Here is a 16,464-nt window from a genome sequence, read left to right as displayed (position 1 = left end):
CTTTTCACATCATAGAATGGTATATGAAAATCACTTGAGCACTGTTAAAGTGCTTGTCAAAGCTTCTAATACTTTGATAAGAACAAACTTATAGCTTCCTCTGTTGTTTAGTGTTAAAACATATCTGTATTGTGATAGATAAGACTGGGTCTTTTTTCCTGAGTAGCTTTCTAAAAGTCACTGAGCAATATGAATGGTTAATATTCTTTAAATAAGTTGTTTATTGTTCTTCAATATATGCAGCTTTAGTTAAATAAGAAATGCCCACAGCGTAAAATCATAGAATGGTTTGGGTTGGAAGAGACCTTAAAGATCATCTGCCATGGAGAGGATCAACTTCCACTAGACCAGGTTAAATCTGACGTGGCAACATTCATGATGTATGTGCACAAAAATAAATATATACAAAGGTATACTTAAGAACAGTTACCCTTGAGTTCAGTGAAATACTTGCAAATGCCTTTGGATCTTCTCAGTGGGAAAGGATCAAGCTTTGAAGGATGGTGAGGGTATGGCTTTCTATGGCTTTCTCACAAACTTGAGAGTTCGCTGGCTCTGAGAGTCATCCCATTCTGGGAAATGCTGGTCACAGCCTGCTGTGGTCCAGGACAGCTCAAAGGGTCTCAGTACCACAATTCATGGGGTCACAATATGATTGACTTAAATTATCAGTAAATTTCCATCCTGGCCAGAAGGATGAGTTGGTATTTACTGGAATATTCCTTGAAAGTCCAAGAACAAAAATACTATTCTACTTGGTCTCTTGTTCAGATAGAAGAAGGAACTCAAGGCTATTTGTTGGAAAACAGGAGCTTGCTAGACAGCAGAAGTTCTGGGAGCAGATAGTGGTTTTGATAAGCTCAAACCTAACTGTCCAGGTGTCATTAATACACGCTGAGACCTAACGTGTGTTCTTGAGGCCACAGCTGGCCTAAGGAGGGAGCCAGGGGGAGGATGTACCACCACACACCACCAAAAATAAGTTTTCTGTGTGTCTTGAAAAGTGGTTTGAATAAAATAGTTTCATTAGAAAGCAAACAAATAAACAAAAAATAAGCGATCCAAATTACCTCCCCCCCGATTAATAATTTAATATTTATTTCATCAGGCATTCAAAAGTAAATTGGATAAATGCAATTCTGAAATATTCCTGTGGAAATATTCTAGAAAATATATTTAGTTCCACAAGCTTTTCAATAGTGCTCCTCTTGTTGCTGTGTTTAAGTGTAAGTCTCAAATTTCACTGCATATCTGTTTTTCAGTGAGGTTTGAGAGTTAAAGGACTGGAGAAGTTTGGCCTGTGGGCCTTAGCAGGATTTCTGAAAGAGTTAGTTAGCTGATAAAATACTCATTTATAGGTAGCAAATACAAATATTTTAATGTGTTTGTATAGTTTTAAAAAGTCTCTTCCCTGCTCTCCCATCCTGTGGTAATGATTTTATGTTCTAATGAGCATAGTTGAGATGATACGAGGTTTTGTCAGTTTGCAATGCAATGTCTTTAAATTATTTTTAATGAGGTTTATGAAATTCTTTTTCCACATTGCCTGCTAGATACTGAAATTCTTTGCAGCTGTGGATTTTCATCATGTTTAGATTAAGTACCTGTTGTGCTACTTTGTTTGCAAAGCAGCTACTGTTTGCTGCTAGAATTAAAATAGAGGTATGATTTTGTGAAAGGAATACTGTTTATGCTTATCTGACATAATTTGCATTATGTGGTTTCATTTACTCTGGCCTATATTTATCTTCTGGGCTAGTACTCTGTCTCAAAGCTTTAATCTTAAATATACAACGCATCTAATGCAGTTCATTGAAACCTGAGAACTAAATTACTTGAAAGCTGTTCCACATAAATCCCTTGAGCAGAGATTATTAAGTGAGTGTGTCATGACTGCATATATAGCTGCAAAAGCTCTTGGCTTTTGTGGGTTTGACAGTTGACAATGAATAATAAAAATATTTTTGTCATAGTGACTCTAGTGGAGGATTTGTGCTTTGTTTTTACATGACGTGCAGAATTCATTATAAGAGATAATACAATTTTAATAGATAAATAAGCAGTAGCCAGCTTGTAATCTTCCTGGGTACCCAGTGCTGCTGGGTTTTGTTCAGGGTATTTGGGGAGCACTGAAGATTCTTAAAGCTTTGAGAAAAATGCAGAGGATATTAACACGGTTTTAGGGAGCCCTTCAGCAAGCAGGTTGTCTTCCCCCTCTATGTCAAAGCTATCCTATTACTCTTTTTTTAAGTTTTCTCTGATGGGTGCCTGGTCTTGTAGTTGTCCTGTAAATAGTGACTGTGCAACGGGCTTCTACTCAAAGGCCTTATTCATTACCTTCCAGATTCCGTAAGCTGTTGGTACAAGGTCCCAGAGATTTTCTCTTGGATTAATAAGCTTATTTATTTCCCAAATGGAACAAATATTGCAGATTATTTAGAAAAAAATGTTCCCGTAGCCATTTTTGGTTGACAAGAGTGGAGTAGAAATCTGCTGGCTGCAGCTGTTCCTGGCATTCTGCTGGGTTACCCTCTTGGAATAATGAGAGAGATTGTTTCCTAGAGAGTAATGTAAAGAACATAAGTAAAAACTTCCTAAATGGAGAATTACTTAGCCTTTAAAAATGAAGCAGAAAAAGAAAAGCTGGCGGTGTTTTGTAATCCTCTTAGGACTTTCTCTTCTCATCAAAAGGTAAAAGAGATTTCTTTCCTCAGGCATGCTGGGCACAGCTGGCTTGCTGTGCCTTTTAATGTTAACACTATAGTCACCCAAAATAGGGGTGCTCTTTTTTAATGGAAATCCCCTCTAAGATATTATCTAAAAAAAAAGAGGAAAAAAGTGTAAGTGAACAAAATGTATATCAGCTGTCTTTGTTCTGATTCAATCCAGATTTTCCTTGTGGTTTAGCAAATGCAATGCCAATAGAAAGCTGAGCTTTTTGGTTTGGATGTCCAGAGTGGAGGCTTTTAGTTTCAAGTCCTCTGAGGCACAGTGTGTCCCTGTAGGAGCTCTCTGCAGCTCACTGGTGCATGATAGTGGCCTCCTCCCATTTTGCAGATGGAAAACCTGCATGATAGCTAAGCAACATTTTGGGATGGGAGTGGAAGTCAAGGGTTATTGTAAGCTGTAGGAGCAAGCAGAAGCCAGTAATGTCATGGGACAAAGGCAATCTAAGGTCATGTACAAGGCAAATGGAAGATTTTACCTGTAAAACTCACTATACAACCTGGCTGCTTGTTGCTGGTGTTCGGTCAGGTTTCCATTGGAGTAGTGTACCTGCTTGGAGAGCTGTTGTACAAGAAAGGTGGGAACATAGGAAAAATCCAGACTGAAGTAACAACAGTGATGGTCTAAGCAAAAACAACATACAGTGAAAGATTGGAAAGCCATCTCAGAGTGCAGAATATCAATCATGTTGCAGAATTGAAGTTGATACTCCAAGAGCCTTCTGAGGCTTGAGTTAAGAACAGATCATATGGAAGTCTGTCAGGAGCAATATCAAATCTTGCCTTTGGAAGGAAGAAGAGAGCAAATCTAGAATGTAACCACGCAGCTGGCTTGAGAATTGATTGAACTCCATGATTTGTTGCACATAAATCCATGCCTAGAAGTAAACATCAAATGTAAGAAGAGTTGGCAATACCTAATTTTTTCAAGGTTCTATTCTAGGTCAATAAACCTTTGAGGTGCATTGGAAAATTCACAAGATATGTATCTTTGCACTGGAAATTTGTTTTAAGGAAAATTCAGCTTTTTTTTCATTCTTCCCCTGGACGTTATACTTTAGCTTGTGAAGATGTTGGGGAGGGTGTGAGTGTGTGTTTTTAGCTTTGTGCCACTATCAGTATAGATTTTCTTTCAGAACTGCAGATGGGAATTGGTTTTGCTTTTTGCTCATGAGGAACAGGTCCTGCCTTACTGATATCTGGAAATATAATTCTAGGCAGTCATCTCCATTCACTGTATTTTCCCAAAAGAAGGTAACGGGAAGAAAGAAGAGCTTTTAAGTTCATGGGAAATCAGAATCTATTTTTAGCTGTTCCTTCAGTTTCTTCTGTGAATCTTAATATATATCTGAAAAATTAAGACTAATCTATGTAGAAAATAACAAGCCATTTTTACTTTCTTTGATTCAGATTTAAAAGTATAAGGGTTTTTTTAAGATTTAAGTCTACTACGTTTAGCTTAAGGGGCTTCAAGCTGGTATGGCAGTTGGAATGAGACACTATGTGCTAATTAAAATCTCTGTCATTTGGGATGTTTCTCACTTGCATTTTGATGTAGAACACTGCACTGCGAAAGCTCAGCAATAATTATCGAGCTAAAAAATAACTCACTGAGAAAAATCTTCTAGAATTAGAAACAATTAGGGAAGAATGGCATGTTTGGATGGTTAGTGACATAGCAAGAAAGCTGTGGATGTAAGCATCTAGGAAGATAATATTTGGGTACCACAAATGTATACCTCTGACATTTTACCAGCATCTATTCTAGGTACTGCTAGAGTACCTTAATACAGTGACTCAGTACAGGAAAAATAAATAAATGTCTGAAACTAAGCCTGGAAATGCTTTGCACACTGTTTCCTTTGTAGCTGGACCATCAGGTAAAACTGTTCCCCGCTTACTCTAACAAACTCTTTGCATTTATTTGCAATCTTCTGAAAACAAGACAAGTTTTCTGTTGATTGAAAAATGGTTTGTTTGTAAGAAGCTGGATGCCTGTTTCACAACTTTCCTCTGGCATTCATGTGTCATAATCACTTTGCTCAAATATAAAATACTGCATTTTCCCCACTCACCTTGCTACTAGTTCTTAAGCAGAGTAAACAGATTTGTGTATTGGTTTGAAGACCTGTCTGTGCTATTACTACAATGATTTTAAGAATCTAGTTAACTGTTCAAATCAGAAATACTCAATTTTCCCAGAGTCTTTGGGATTCTTAGTTGGTTTCCAGTGTATGTTAACTGAAATAGTAGCTCAGAGATGTTATTTATGATCAAAATCTAATGAAACTGTGTAAATGTTACAACTTCACAGACTTCTGGTGTGTAATAATTTCATATGATTACTTCTGAGGGTGTATTGACTTCTCTGAGCATACTGGGTTTTCTCTTACTAAATTATTGAAGTGTCTTATTCTAAATACACTTTGAGATCAAGATAAATGATAAGAACCTAAAATCTTAGAAGTTCCAAGTCTGGGACTGTGGTTTTTTCGACAGAGTTCTTTCACAGGGGCAAAGAGTGACTTTACAGGACCATTGTGACTATATTGTGACTGTTTTCCTGCTGCCAGCAGTCCTGTCAGGTTGTAGTAGGAGGAAGCCAAGGAAGTATTTTGATTGCACATTCCATAATTAGCCTAACCCTTTTATTATTGTAGTAGTAATTAACTATGTAAATGGTTCAATTTAATGAAAAAATGTAATGTTAAAACTGGTGCAAAGAGATGTAGTGTATAGAATTCCTTACCTGCTATGCATGTTTAAAATGTAGGTCACTTCTCCTGCACGGAGAGTGCCGGCAGAGGGAGCATCCCCGGGCTGCGGCCCCGCCCCCGGGAGAGAGGTGCTGCTACCGGCGCTGAGGGAGAACGGCACAACCTGTTTTGACCTTGGTTTTTTGTGTTGGATTTTTTTCCCCCAGATGAAGTGAATTGCATTAAATGGGCATTGTGAAATATGTAGGTCCAGGTACTTTCCAAAACTTCAGAAAGCATTGTAAATGTGAAAGTCCACATTTAAAGCCTTACTTAAATATATAATACAGAATAGTATTTTAATAGCTGTAAGCTGCAACAGTTTAAAATAATGTTTCTTGGACTTAAAATCTGTACATGAATTCATGTCTTCTATGATAATGCAGCCACAAAGGTGAACTATACAGACACAGGATATGGTAAAGGATTTTTTGAATTTTCAATTTTAGGGCAGCAGCAATGACTCTAAGAACAGTGTTGTTATCCCTGCAAGCATTGTTGGCAGCTGCAGAACCAGATGATCCACAAGATGCAGTAGTGGCAAACCAGGTAAGATACTCAGTTGCCTGTGATTTTTGTAACACTTCTGTAGTCTTTGCTGACTCAGGTTAGGTTCCAAGGTTTACAGGAGATAAAAGATTTTAAACAATTTATTGTAAAATTGCATATACTAAATGTGAGCTGCTACAGTGTTTTGTGCTCTTTTTGAATTCCAGAGCGAGAATTATTTACTCTACAGTGTCAGGAAATTTTGTTCTTCATTTATATCACCTTGTGAGAAATGTCAGGAGATAACAGCATAGTTAAGTGAATTCCAGTGTAACTCATCTTTTAAAATCTAAAGCTTCCAGTATAAGAAAAGCAATATGCTATTGATTTTAAATGAGTTTTTACTTGTTGGTGTTAATTGGATTTGGCTTGGCATGTAGCTTCTTGTCCAGATTAATATGAATGTTGTTGAGCACTGTAATTGTTTAATATCTAAATTTTATGAATAATGATTTGGGGATAACTGTTTTAATCACTGATTGAATTGCTATCAGTAAAATTTTATTATCAACGAGGTTTGTTACCTTTCAGACATTAGTAATAACTTTTAATACCAAAAAAAAGTCAGTCGAATCTTAGGCCATACCAGGACTGTTTAAAGGACTGGTTCTGTTTAAAGTGTTGCTGAAGGTTAGAAACAGTCATTCCTCTGACAATTCTCATCAAAGTCCCAGGTGTGTGTCCGGGGAGAGAGAAGGGCAGCCTGGCTTTGCCACTGACTGGCAGCAAGGGTATATTTCAGTAACAGAAGAACAAAGCAAGTTGATGCTGGAAGAACCTTCTATAAGTCAGAATTCTCCAGGATAGGGTGACAAGGTGTGCACTCCTTCCCTTTAAAACTCAGTGTAGAATGATAGATAAGCATTTTTTCAAACCTGTCAGGATTCAGGGGGGATCATGGAGATTAGATGTAGCCCATTGTACTTCTGGGTGCGTGAGAGCTGTTTGCTACTGTTGTACTCAGTAAGTACAGAAGGCTTGCTTGTGGGATTCTGCAGTAAGGCTGCTCTGAATAAATGTCCTTGAACAGTTCTGTCAGGCTGAATTGCTCTGCCCAGGGAGAAGTGTTGCAAAGGCCAGAAAGACCACCTGGCATGTCCCTGGACTGGATTTTTTCCTGGATGTATACACTTGCTGTCACACTCCTTCATTAAAAACAACCACTATAACCTATTTTACAAAGAACAAATATAGTGTTCCTGTTCTGGCTCTGATGGTAGAATTTTGTGTGAGAATTATAACAGTAGAAGCACTTGAGCTGGCAAGAGTTTTTTTCTCAGGCAAAAATCTCCATGAAACTTTGTAGATTCCAAAGAGCAATTTTCCAGGCTGCCTCTCAGGTGCTTGTGGGAGTGTGTCCAGTGGGACTGGCATGGCTGATGTGGGGAGTTTATCCTGTTTCCTGCATGAAAACTATGCTGGGCTTGGCCTTGAGTTACAGGCATTTGTATGTAAGTAGAAAGTGATTATAATGGTTTTGAGAGAGATGTTGGTACACATCTGCTTTCTTCATCTGCTTGTTTGGTCTTGGAGTCTCTTTTACTTTGTTTGTGGTTAATTGCTTTTTCTGTGACAAAATTTCACAGGGAATTAATTATTCTCCACACTTGTGCTATTTTATCAAACTGTGTGTTGTCCAGGTAAATGGCAGTGTCCTACAAGATCTTGGGAGAATCCCAGGGAGAATTCCTGTTTTGAGTAAGAGCAGTATTTTCAGACGCTGTCTGGTGTATTAGTTGCTCTGGTTGCTGGGGTTTTTTTTTTGGTACAGCAACATGAACTGCGTCAGATTTCTGATACTGAAACATCTCTGAAAGTTGCCTTTAGGCTTTTCTAAATTCAGTGAGAAACTGGATTATTTACAGATATCTAAGTAAGGAATTCTATTAATAGAACACTGAAAGCTAGTTCAGAGTAAAATGCAATTATGACTAATCCTTTGCACTTCAGCTAGTTGCTTTCTAGGCTTGGCAGTGTTCTCAAAAATATTTTTAAAAAATTAATTGGGGGAAGAACTCTTAAGAGCATAAGACAATAGTACTTCAGGATGCTACTTGTGTTTAACTTAATCCTTCTTCTTTTTTAATTATTACATCAAAAGAAATTTATTATAGACCACTGTATTTGTAACAGTGATTTACTTCCAACAAAAGATTGTTTGTTTTAATGCCATTAATGCAGCCAGATGGTAAATATACAAATTATGACATATGGATTAGAATTAGAGGGAGGTGGACAAGGCATACAAACCAGTGTAGTTGGTGTGGGTTGTTGTAGGAGAGGCAAAACGAAAAATATAGCATTTTACAACTTACAGATTTTTAGATCTATATAGATTAGATTTATAAATGTAATTATTATTTTAATATATTAATGAAATGTCTAAGAATGATAATTAGCCATGTTTATGTCCTTAAAATGTACCTAAATATTTGTAAAATATACTTCCTACTATCTTGTCTTATTAAAGTAATAATCTAAGGGTAGAGGGTTTTTTTAAGACAAAAAACTTGATATTGCATACAAAAGTTGTTAAAATGGGAAAATAATTTAACTTTTCTGAGTACGGTTTATGACAGATGACCCACTTTCTTGGAAGTTGAGTTCTTGGCACAGGCTAAAAATTCTCTGCAATATGGTCCAGTCTGTTGTTTATTGGAAAATTGGTTAGTGAGAAGATTGGTGAAAAATAATATAGTTACATACTGCCATGATAATTTTTCCTGGTACATAATAGTTTTCATGAAGAGTTGGAGCACCCTAGCTTTTTGCACTTGCTCACCCATTTTTTAGCCCTTTCTCTGACACCTGTGTGATCAAGATCCTCATTCTCAAGAAGAAGTCTAGTAGCAGAGTATTAGCCCAGACTGAAAAACTGCAGGCCTACTTGCAGTGCATAAAACCATATATATTTTTAAGTGATTAGAAAATGCATTAGAGTAGTACATAGCACCATGTTCAGGAGATGTTAACATAGGGATAATTTGTACTCTGTCACACTGAATCTAAATTTTCAGCAGCTGTGCTAAATATAGCTACTTCACTTTGATCTGTGTGATTGAGAGCAGTACCTGGTTACACACATCAAATACAGATAGTGCATAATTTAACCAGAAGGCAAACTCATTATATCAAATGCTTGCATAGGTTTGCTCTTTGTGTCATCGTCACCTCTAAATTTACTTCAAGAATAGCAGCGTGATCAGTATGAAACATTGTGGAAGATATAGTAGGAAGAATGATGGGTTGCAGTCTGCCATATTGTCTTGCTGTTTGGTTGGATTGCTGAGTTGATTTAACTTTCTGCTTTCCCCCCCTCTCTCTTTTTGTGTAGTACAAACAAAATCCAGAAATGTTTAAACAGACAGCTCGACTTTGGGCACATGTGTATGCTGGAGCACCAGTTTCTAGTCCAGAATACACCAAAAAAATAGAAAACCTTTGTGCTATGGGCTTTGATAGGGTAAGTATAAATAACTTAAATATTTTCAGTAAGGGCAGGGTAAGTTTATATGTATAAATACAGGGAGTCATCAGTATCATCAATCTACTAAAGTAGATTCTCTACTTCCATGATGTTGTGTAGGTCTAATTATTCTATTTTGCTGCTTTTTTTTAAGGATTGGAATTTTAAAATACTGCATTACAAATAAATCTTGTGAGCTACCCCTGTCTTTTTGAAACCATTTTTCTATCAATTATTAGTTGGGATTTAAGAAATAGTAAACTAATGTGTTTTGATTTTCTGGGAACTTTTCATTCCACTTCCTGGAGCTGCTGAAAATATTATTGCTTTTGTTTTCTCATTGCAGAATGCAGTAATAGTGGCCTTGTCTTCAAAATCATGGGATGTAGAGACTGCAACAGAATTACTCCTGAGTAACTGAGCCATATAGAGAGCTGCTTCTGTAGTCCAGCTTGCCCCTTCTGGAGGAGCATCACCATCTGTTATTCCTAGGATTCTATATAGATTCTCTTTCAAAACTGGCACTCTTGCCTGATGATGCTATCTAGGCACTATTGGAGACTGAAAAAAAGCGCTCTGTAAATAAAGCTAATTAAACGTCTGTGTAAATTTAAAAAGGGGAAATACTTTAATTTTTTTTCTTACTAAATATTGTAAAAATTCTTTGAGCTCAGCTAAGATAATGGGAGAAAACAATGCCTACTTTAGTGTTTAGCAGTGTGACAAAGACTAGCAGGAACTTGCTTCAGGATTTTGATTTAGTAATTCAGAAAGCAACATTTTGAGTGTTAGTCATCAAAATTGTTGGTGCCACTCATCACAGTTATCTTACTGTTTTTAACATGGATCCTATGTGCCTGTGGATTGACCTATATTTGCATGCTTGTACTTAATAGACATATTAGGTAGGGTTGCTGAAGAGAGCACCATTGAAATACTCAATTGCTTTTGTAACTTTTTTCCTGACAGACTTTCAAGACTTACCCAAAGTTCCAAATGGTGACCTATTCAGAGCCATTTTCTTTCTAGCTTATTAATTGGGAAACCTGATTCTCCTCTCCCTTACATCATACTGTTGATTATGTTTCATCATCTGTGGCTATTATGTGTGCCATTGCAGTAGTCTAGGCTCCCCTTTAAAAATATATATTTTGAATTATCAGTAGTGATTTTCATCCATTATATTTTCTACACAATCATGTAAGGAGTATGCCTCAATACAGCACAAAAAGATGGAGCTGGTTTCATTTCCTTTTTTTTTGTCTTAAATAGCTATAAAGTGTTCTTCAGTACACTCTGGATAATATGATTTCACAGGGTTTGAAGGAGGACAAAGCTGATTCTCCAGTGTACTGAAAATTAAAAAAATAATTGTTTTGAGTACTTGATATGATGCAATCAGCTGTTTTTTGCAGCAGTTTTCTAGCTTTATTTTGGGCTTCAGTTTAAGGATTGCTTACCAGGTACTTTAAAATTCATCCTTGCTTGCATTTTTCTCTGGTTAACACATGGAGGCTGTTTTGGTGTTTTTACTGTACATACTTCAGATGCACATAGAAGTAGAAGTGTGTTCTCAATTTAGCTTTTTTTTGATTGATGTTTCTGATAAACGAGAACTGAAATCTTACCTTGGCTTGTACATACAGTCAGTCTTTTTATTTGTATTAAAATGACATTTCATCCTGAGTGCAAAAGCTTGAAAATTATTAGTCTTGCAACTTCAAACACTAGTACATCTATTTAAAGAGAGCTGTAGTGTCTTTGTGAATATGATGCTAACTTTTGAGAGTATATCTGACAAGGAAGTTCAGAGAAATCCTGAGACTAGAGAGTGGGGATTGTGGCTAATGGAGTACTGTATCAGTCATCTTTTCTATGACTCTCTTGTTTTATTCTGTTTTTGTCTTTTTTTTTCCTCCTAGGCTGTGGATTAATGGGGTGGGGAAATATATGCCTGCTTGGGGTTTTACTAGAGCTGTGAAGTACAAATTTTAATAGTTTTGCACTTCATGGTCTGTTTATAACTCATACTAGATGAAATCAGGAACATTGTGGTATCTGTTAAATACCTGGAGCATAGTAGTAGGGGAACAAAACAGAAAACAGAGCTGTCAAGACCTGGCTAGTTCTGGGATGTTCCCTGTACTGCTCTGTCTGATGTGTCCAAACTTAAAACAGGGCACAGACAGTAAATACTTTGAACTCATATCAGTGCAATACTAAATGCATTTGCTTAGTCTTTATACTTACTGCTTTTTAAGGTGTAGTCAGTGACCAGTTTTCTTGGGTTTCTTGAGTTAGTGTAAATCATTTGCAATGATGCCAAAGGAAATGAGTTATTTTTACTTTCCTTATATTTATTTATTTTTTTAACAAGAAGCTGCTACTGTTCAGCTGGTTTGCTAAGTGAAAACCAGGGACAGTAGGAAACTGGCAAAATGCTACTTGTGTTAATCTCAAGTTGCTGTCTTTTCTGTTATACAGGCTAAGAACTTCTTGATTACATCAACACCTTTTTTTTTTTTTTTTTTTTTTTTTTTACCCTGGTGGTAAATATGAATTGCTGACTACTTTCCCTTGTTCTTCGCTGCTATTTATCAAAAGAAAGAACTTGGAAATCATTGTCGGGGACATAGAACTTCTCAGTAACGGGCTTCTGAACGTGTCTTTTGATAAGACCAGTCTCCTAAGAACAGCAGGCTTCTCCAACACTATGTAAAGTGATAAAGGAAGCCATGGAAAAGGGAGAGGGGGAAAAGAGGTTTAGATGAGCACAGTCATCTCTGAAAGAATGCCCTGTTAAGTTTTACTTCTCTCATGAAGTTACCTCATTTTCTTCTCTACTGCAAGACACTTGTCTTCCCCTTCGCCCTTATGTGTAAATGTTGGGTTCTGGGTTTTGCTCTCCATCCATGTGCTCAATAGCTTAATGCTAGCTCAGGTGCTGGCAGGAAGCTTCTCAAGAAGTGAGCTGGGAAGGAAACATGACCCAGCATTCAGGAGACATCTTTGGTCTGAAGTCCCTCTGAATTTTGACATGTGACTCCTTTATAAGGAATGTTTTTGTATTCTTGGTAATTATCAGAGTTGAATATAGGGATAATGTTGTATGAGGTTAGTTTAACTGCAGCTAGGGCTGAGCCCTAGGAATTTTGCTGTTAGTGTTCAGCTTATCATTGTGAGACAGTGTACATACAAATGGTAGTTCTGTTTTCTGTATCACTGAACATTGCTATATTCAGGGCCCTGTGCATTCACAGTCGTGGAGTTGCCGCGCAGCCCACTCCAGCTGTGGACTCAGGCTGCACATTTACCACTCCTTGCAACAAGAACATGAAACATTAGTACAGTGGATAAATCATGCATTGTCTTCCTCTATTGTGCCAGAAGATGGCTTGAAACAGTCTTTTTGAAGTCTAAATGGCCCCATTTTTCTAAACAAGGTATTGGTAATACTTGGTAATACAATTGGTAACACAGATTGCCAGAGCATCTATTGCATTTCACTGCTGAACATTTTAATGTGCATCCAGCAAAGTTGTTTATCCTATCTTACCTAATTCCTCCAAGAGCAAAGTCCAGCTTTGTTCAGAGGTAGAGAAATGCCCTTTCCTGTTGCCAAAAGCCTCCGTTTTCCCATGAGTACTAAAAGCCTTGACTGTATTCCACCCCCTTGCCAAATTCACAGCTTCCTCCCATTCCTTCTGTGAACAAACTCTGTTCTCAGTGTGACAAATTGGTGCAGTTTGGAGACAGAAAACCTTAGGAACATATCCTGGAAAGATGCATTATTTAGTGCATTCTGCATCTTTATTATTTTGTTTAAAGCTTGCAACAGAGTACATGGGGCCTTGACTATAATTGGTTCGGTAGTATTTATGAGCCATTAGGTACTGCTGGTGTATGAATATGTCTTAGTTTTTTTCTAATTATCACTGTATTCAACTGTTTTCCATGTAAACTAGTATTGGAACACTGACATAAGGAATATAGAATCTTTTTTTGTTGTTGTCTGAAAGGAGGAATTAAATAGCCAGAAGAATCTTACCTTGTAACACCAAATCTGCATTATATGGTGTAGGTAACAGAAACATTTAAACTATGCAAATTTAAGCCTAACAGCTGTGACTCAGACTAGGCACTTCAGAGCTTATGGATTGCTTATGTCATTTGGGAAGGAGAAGGGGAGTGGGGGGAAATCAAAACACAGATTCAAGTAAGAGTTCTTGTTTACTGCATTGGTCATGCACTGTGTTGTGAAGTTCCATTTTTAGCACAGGAGAAGTCAACTGTGCATGTCCCTTGTTCCCTTCTGAAACACCACCAAAAGCTGGCTTAGGCTTGGAGGCTTGCCGGAAGTGGGAAACATTAAATTATTTAGCAAATAAATTGGTTTTACTTAAATGCTGATGAGCAGAGGCAATGAGGAGATGAGGTGTCCTCTCCTGCTGTTTTGTTGATGGGGCTAATGAGTAGGGGCAGTGATTTGTGTGCTTAGTTTTATATGGTTTTGATGAGCAGCTGGCTCAACAAGAAAGCAAAAGTGCATTTCATCAGCATCTGTTGCATCATGGAACTAAAGCATGAAAGTCAAGATGCTTGTGGGTGCCTAAAGCCTCTTCTGGGAAGACCAAATAGATGTTTTCAGTGTTACCATCCTTGTTTTCCAGGCACAGCTTTCTCCTAGGGCTAGGCAAAGGGGCAGTCACTTCTTTCTTGCTAGTTTTCTGATCTGTTCCAAACCTATCTGTGAATTATGTCGGTAGCTCTTCCTGCTTGTGGTGTTTGTGTCATCAGCTGACTCATCATCAGACTCACAAGACCAACTGTTGTCAATGTATTTGGCTTCTGGCTTGGTTGTTCCAGCTGCAGTGCTCTATTGGCAGCAACGTGACTTTGGATTTGTTCTCACTGGACAAACCCTTGTGAATCATTTGCCCTGTACTGTGCTGTTGGATCTGTGCTGTTACCTGCTTTGTAGGCATCAAACTGGCTCTGGGATGGCTCACGGTGCTGAGCCCTTCATCGATAGCGTAAGCTCAGATCACAGCTTGACAGACGAGGAGATATCCTGTGACAATGCTGTGCTTGTCTGGTGTACGACCTGCAGCGACTGCTGCGGTGCCTGAAGAAGGCTGCCATCACAGGAATGCTGATGTCAACTGCTGAAGAGCCCTGCTTTTCACTTACCTTTTCCATCCTAAATTCTGACTTTTCTAGTAAATAAATATTTACCTCTAAGTACTGCAGGAGGTTGGTTCCTGAGCACCAGACTTCCTGTGGAGGTGGAACAGGGGTGGGGAGGCTGGAATGCAGCATCAGTGTTTTTTGTCTTGAAAATAAAAACTACACAAACACTTTTGTACACAAATGATTTTTTAAATAAACACACAGTTTAAAAGATGTTGATTTTTCGCTGGGAATGCTTAACAATAAATGCATGTTTCCCTGAAAACAGTTTTCATTTTATTTCTGGCAATTCAGATTGTTCTAAGATGACAGGGTTTGCTGCCTCCATGTCAGTAAGAAGAGAGAAAGGGATGATCATTTTCATGGTGCGCATTAAAAATTTTTGAAGAAGACGACTGTAAATAGGAGTTGCATAATGGAAGTATGTGTTATTTCAGCTAGGACTGCCTTGTGCTGGCCTGACCTCTTGTCTCCTTTCAAAGGCTGCATCTGAAGAAACAAAGCCAGTACCACAGAGGAAAAGTTCTCTCTGGATCACTACACCACTTAAGTTCATGTCAACTTTGTACATTTTAAACTGTGTACCTCAAGCTGTGGTTGGTTCATGCACAGGGAGGTGACAGCATCGTGGCTAATGGTACTGCCCTACTGCTCTAGAAGAATCTAGAGGGATGATGACTATGGATTTTCAACCAGTACAAACTTCATTTTTTTGGCATTTGTCAACATTTAAATGAAGTAAAGCAATTTGAAGACAGTGGCTGCACAGCTGAAGCAACGAAGAGTGAGTTTGCTGTGGAGCTGGTTGTAATTCTGTGTTTCAGATCTTTGTCCCATCTTCAGGTGCGTGTCTGTCCCTGGGCAGGTTTTGCAGGTTTCTGGGCAGGCTTTGCCAGCTGGGATAGTGCTGCAATGTTTAATGGTGTAAGATGTTGTTTGGGGTTTTTTTGTTTAATTTTACTGTCATCAGGAGCTGTGTCATATTGTGGTACCTCATTCTTAAAAGAGGGGTGAGGGGAGGAAGCACTCTCCAGTCCCTCTCCTGCAGGTCTTAGCCTCACATTAATTCAGAGTAAAAAAAAAAAATAAAAAAAAATAAAAAAGCCCAATTTCCCCAGTTCGTGTAGACACTGACATGAGTAACTGAGAGCTGCTTTATACTGAAATTCTTGTGAAGTTGTCCAACAGCCTTGTCATTTCTTCCAGCACCCCAAAACTGGAAGTGAGTTCACAGCTGAAATTACTGATGGTGCTTGCTAGCTTGACTCGTCCTGTACTTAGTTTTCTGTTTCAGTGGCTGTAATACTGACACATTTGGCTCTCGGATGGGTAACTGATACCTCCAATACAGCAAATCCAGGATTTTAAATTGTTTTTAAGATCAAGTCTGGATCTGGAGCACCTGTGTCTGGTAAAATGTCAAATAAATTACATTGCTTCACTTAGTGGCTACTTTGTGTTGAAATACATTAATTCTTTAGGTGGGTTTATGACAGCCTGGTATAAAATAAAGGGTAATATGCTGGGCTGGTGAGGAAAATATGGGGGGAGAGGGGGAGAGAATCTCTTTTGTGCTGATACCCGAGCCACCAGACCCCTTTAGCACCCCAAGCTGTCCATGTACAGCTGCCTTTGCTTGCAAATGATGCAGGGCATGGGCTTGTGGCCACCTGCTCCTGTAGTGGCTGGGGAGAGGGACGTGCCACGGTTTCTTCCCTTTGTCTTTCCCAAAACCTCTTCTCTAAACTGGCAGTTCAAAAACTGATGATGGTCAAAG

General features: G+C 38.2%; 1 protein-coding gene across 4 annotated transcripts in view; it reads left to right on the top strand.

Annotated features, from left to right (window-relative positions):
• UBE2K (ubiquitin conjugating enzyme E2 K) overlaps positions 1 to 16,132 on the top strand; it is a 42,912-nt gene extending 26,780 nt beyond the window's left edge. For all 4 annotated transcript variants that reach the window (XM_056489177.1, XM_056489178.1, XM_056489180.1 and 1 more), the window contains 3 exons: positions 5,932 to 6,031; positions 9,366 to 9,494; positions 9,844 to 16,132. In XM_056489177.1, the coding sequence (XP_056345152.1) occupies positions 5,932 to 6,031; positions 9,366 to 9,494; positions 9,844 to 9,918 (304 nt within the window). In that variant the 3' untranslated portion in view covers positions 9,919 to 16,132. The remainder of the gene's footprint in view (positions 1 to 5,931; positions 6,032 to 9,365; positions 9,495 to 9,843) is intronic.
• Positions 16,133 to 16,464: the final 332 nt, after the last annotated feature.

Source organism: Oenanthe melanoleuca, chromosome 4, assembly GCF_029582105.1.
Source record: "Oenanthe melanoleuca isolate GR-GAL-2019-014 chromosome 4, OMel1.0, whole genome shotgun sequence".
In the NCBI taxonomy this organism is placed as follows: domain Eukaryota; kingdom Metazoa; phylum Chordata; class Aves; order Passeriformes; family Muscicapidae; genus Oenanthe; species Oenanthe melanoleuca.
This window is presented reverse-complemented; position numbering and strand designations above follow the sequence as displayed.